The sequence below is a fragment of the Trypanosoma theileri genome (assembly GCF_002087225.1).
Source record: "Trypanosoma theileri isolate Edinburgh chromosome Unknown TM35_Tth_26_V1, whole genome shotgun sequence".
Taxonomy (NCBI): Eukaryota; Euglenozoa; class Kinetoplastea; order Trypanosomatida; family Trypanosomatidae; genus Trypanosoma; species Trypanosoma theileri.
This window is the reverse complement of record NW_021639868.1, coordinates 420,602-423,419: the sequence shown is the minus strand read 5'-3', so window position 1 is coordinate 423,419 and position 2,818 is coordinate 420,602. Positions and strand designations below refer to the sequence as shown.

General features: G+C 41.8%; 2 protein-coding genes across 2 annotated transcripts; both read left to right on the top strand.

Moving 5' to 3' along the window:
• Position 1: 1 nt before the first annotated feature.
• Positions 2–946, top strand: TM35_000262480 (surface protease GP63; the record flags this gene model as incomplete). The annotated part of the gene is made up of 1 exon (XM_029027985.1): positions 2–946. One exon carries the CDS (start codon positions 2–4, stop codon positions 944–946), a length of 945 nt encoding a protein of 314 aa, XP_028880862.1.
• A 1,339-nt stretch (positions 947–2,285) lies between these two features.
• Positions 2,286–2,759, top strand: TM35_000262470 (uncharacterized protein; the record flags this gene model as incomplete). Its single annotated transcript, XM_029027984.1, has 1 exon — positions 2,286–2,759. One exon carries the CDS (start codon positions 2,286–2,288, stop codon positions 2,757–2,759), a length of 474 nt encoding a protein of 157 aa, XP_028880861.1.
• Positions 2,760–2,818: the final 59 nt, after the last annotated feature.

The following is a 2,818-nucleotide window of genomic DNA, read 5'->3' as shown; positions in this document are numbered from 1 at the left end:
AATGGGAATGATCGCAAGAAGTGGAATAACAACTACTACTACAGCAGAGAAGAGGGTAATGTTTACAGTGAACTCTCACAGTACTGTTGAGGCGGCGAAATGGCACTACGGCTGCTCGAGTCTGCGTGAAATGAGACTTGATCACAACATGGCTGTTGGCGTGAGTTCACACTGGGATGGGTACATTGCAAAGGATGAATTGATGAGTCCATACACTACTGGGGAACCCTCTGGTATGTTTTACACCATACTGACACTCTCTCTGTTTGAGGATATGAAATTCTACCGGGCCAACTACAGCATGGCAGAGACAATGCGTTGGGGCAATCACTCTGGATGTGGTTTTCTCATTAGTGACTGTGTAGAGAAAGGTGAGGGCAAACACTCGGATGTGTTCTGTGATAGTAGTGGTGCTACCAGAACAACAACTCTGCAGTGCACATCAGACCGCTTTGCACTTGGGCACTGCACTCGTAGTCTCTCCTCGCAGCCTATTTCTGTTTTCTCTGCAGACCACCGTGAAGAGAAGAGGGAGTGTGCTGTTGTGAAAGCCACTGCGGCAACTGTGTGTGAGAACGGCAGTGAAGCCCACATGCCTGGCAGTCGTATCGGTAATACATCACGTTGTCTGAAAGGAGATGCACTGCGGCTGCGTGATGTGTCTACTATTGATATTCATTCAATCATTGGAGATATCTGTGCAAATGTGAAGTGTGAGGGTGGGAAAGTGAGTGTACAGTATAAAGGGGATGATCATTGGTATGAATGTAAGGAGGGCAGCAGTATTTTACCCTCTGTTACTTCAGCCTTTAGTAGTGGCCGCATTGTGTGTCCTCCATACAGTGAGGTCTGCATGGATCTACCAATAGAACCACCACCAACAGAGGCAGTAGTAGTGGAGGAGGTATACAATGTTACTGCATCCATCAATTTAATTAATAGTTGAGAGAAGTAAAGGATTTATAGAGAATGTTTGCGATGGTGGGTAATGTTGTTGTGGACACCCTTAACAGATAACTGAATCTATAATACTCTAATTCATTATTGTGTGTTTGTTTGTTTTATACATCTGTTTGCTTTCTTTTTTCTTAATGTTTGCGAACCAACACCCCATAGTGGTGACTGAAGTAGTTGGAGATTATAGTACTCATTCTCCATGTACAATCCTATACTTTGTTTTTTGAGTAGTCATTATTGTTTTTGTGGTTCATTTGTGATGTATTTTCACTGTATGATGTACTGAAGAGGATAAATTGATAATAATTGATTGAACGATGGATATCATCCTTTTTTAAATTAATTATTTATTCTCTTTTTATTTACATATTATTACTCTCCGTACGCAGTGTGAATACAACTAATCGGTTTTACTTTTTTTTATTTCTCTTTTCTTCACTATCCGCTATGTAAAATTTACGTGTACTTTTTAATAATGATTTCTATTCCACATATGTACTCTCCTGTTGTTTTTTCTTCTCTTCTTTCCCTCCTGTCAATTGAAGACCCATATACACTGATAATTATGATGCCAAGGATGGCGTACATGTATACTGTACATATACTCTAACTGTGATATGATTGTTGGTGAAGGGCAGGAATAGTGAAAAGAGGGAAACACTGATACTGCAACCCTTTACATGGCTACGTAATGGATAGAAGAAAAGGAAAACAAAAAGGAAGAAATGAAAGTCAATGGTGCTACCATTACTTTGTTACGACTAAGCTCTTAACGGGCAGGACTCTGTGTGTGTATATGAGTTATGCCCCAAGTCAGTAGTAATGTAGTTAGTTAGTGAAGCCACTTGATTTCCATCACTGTATGGTACCAACTGCAGTAGTGCTGCCCCACTAACAAACCACAAAACCAGAGTTCCACACCATGCAGTGAAAAGAAGATAATGATGTGTTTATAAGTGACACTAATAGTTATCCTTTTCAATATTGTTCTACTATCTTTATCTAAACTTTCAAAAGAAAATATCTTTCTTTTAGTCTGTAAGCTGCTCACACGATGAAACTTAACGTAACTATTTGGATTTTATTCTTTGCTACACTACACGATGTAGTGTTAGATCCAGTTAAAAAAACAAAGAGAAAATAATGATCAAATTTGTTCTTTATTAATACTTATCAGTGGATACATGATTTGGATTTTAATAGTAAACCTACTTGTTTACGTTTGCCAATCTAGCAACTAATATTATTAATAATAAATTCTTGCTCTCTGTTTCTTCTTTTTAATAACATAACGCATCATAAATCAACAACACAGCTACACAATCACTATGCGCACAACTCTTCTATTGTTAACTTTGCTACTGATACTCTCCTGCATCTGTACATGTGCAGCAGCAGAGAGGATGCCACTGCCAGTGCCACGTGTGGGTGGATACGCTACAGAGGCAACAGGACAAGGGAAGCCTGAAGAACAGAAACACCTTTCAAAACAAGATCAAAAACCCGTAAGTTGGAATAATGGTGAATTCACTACTACCACACCATCCCTCAGTATGAGTGAGTCCATGAGTGCCTCTGCCACTCTTCCTCTCTCTGACACCACTGCTGTTGCCCCATCAACACCTGGCCAACAACAGACTACAGGAGCAGCAGGAGAGGGACAGGCCGCCCCTACTGAGGAGTCGACTACGACGAGCACCGCAGCACCGAAGAAGAAGAAGAAGGACGGCGGCCGCGGCCCTGAGTGGCTGCACGGCCCGCTGGTGCTGCTCGCCGCCCTCACCGCCGCAGTGCTGTGCTGAGTCCCGCCCCCTCTGCCAGTGCGGCACTGTAATGATATTCCCCTCTTTTTGCTGGCGAC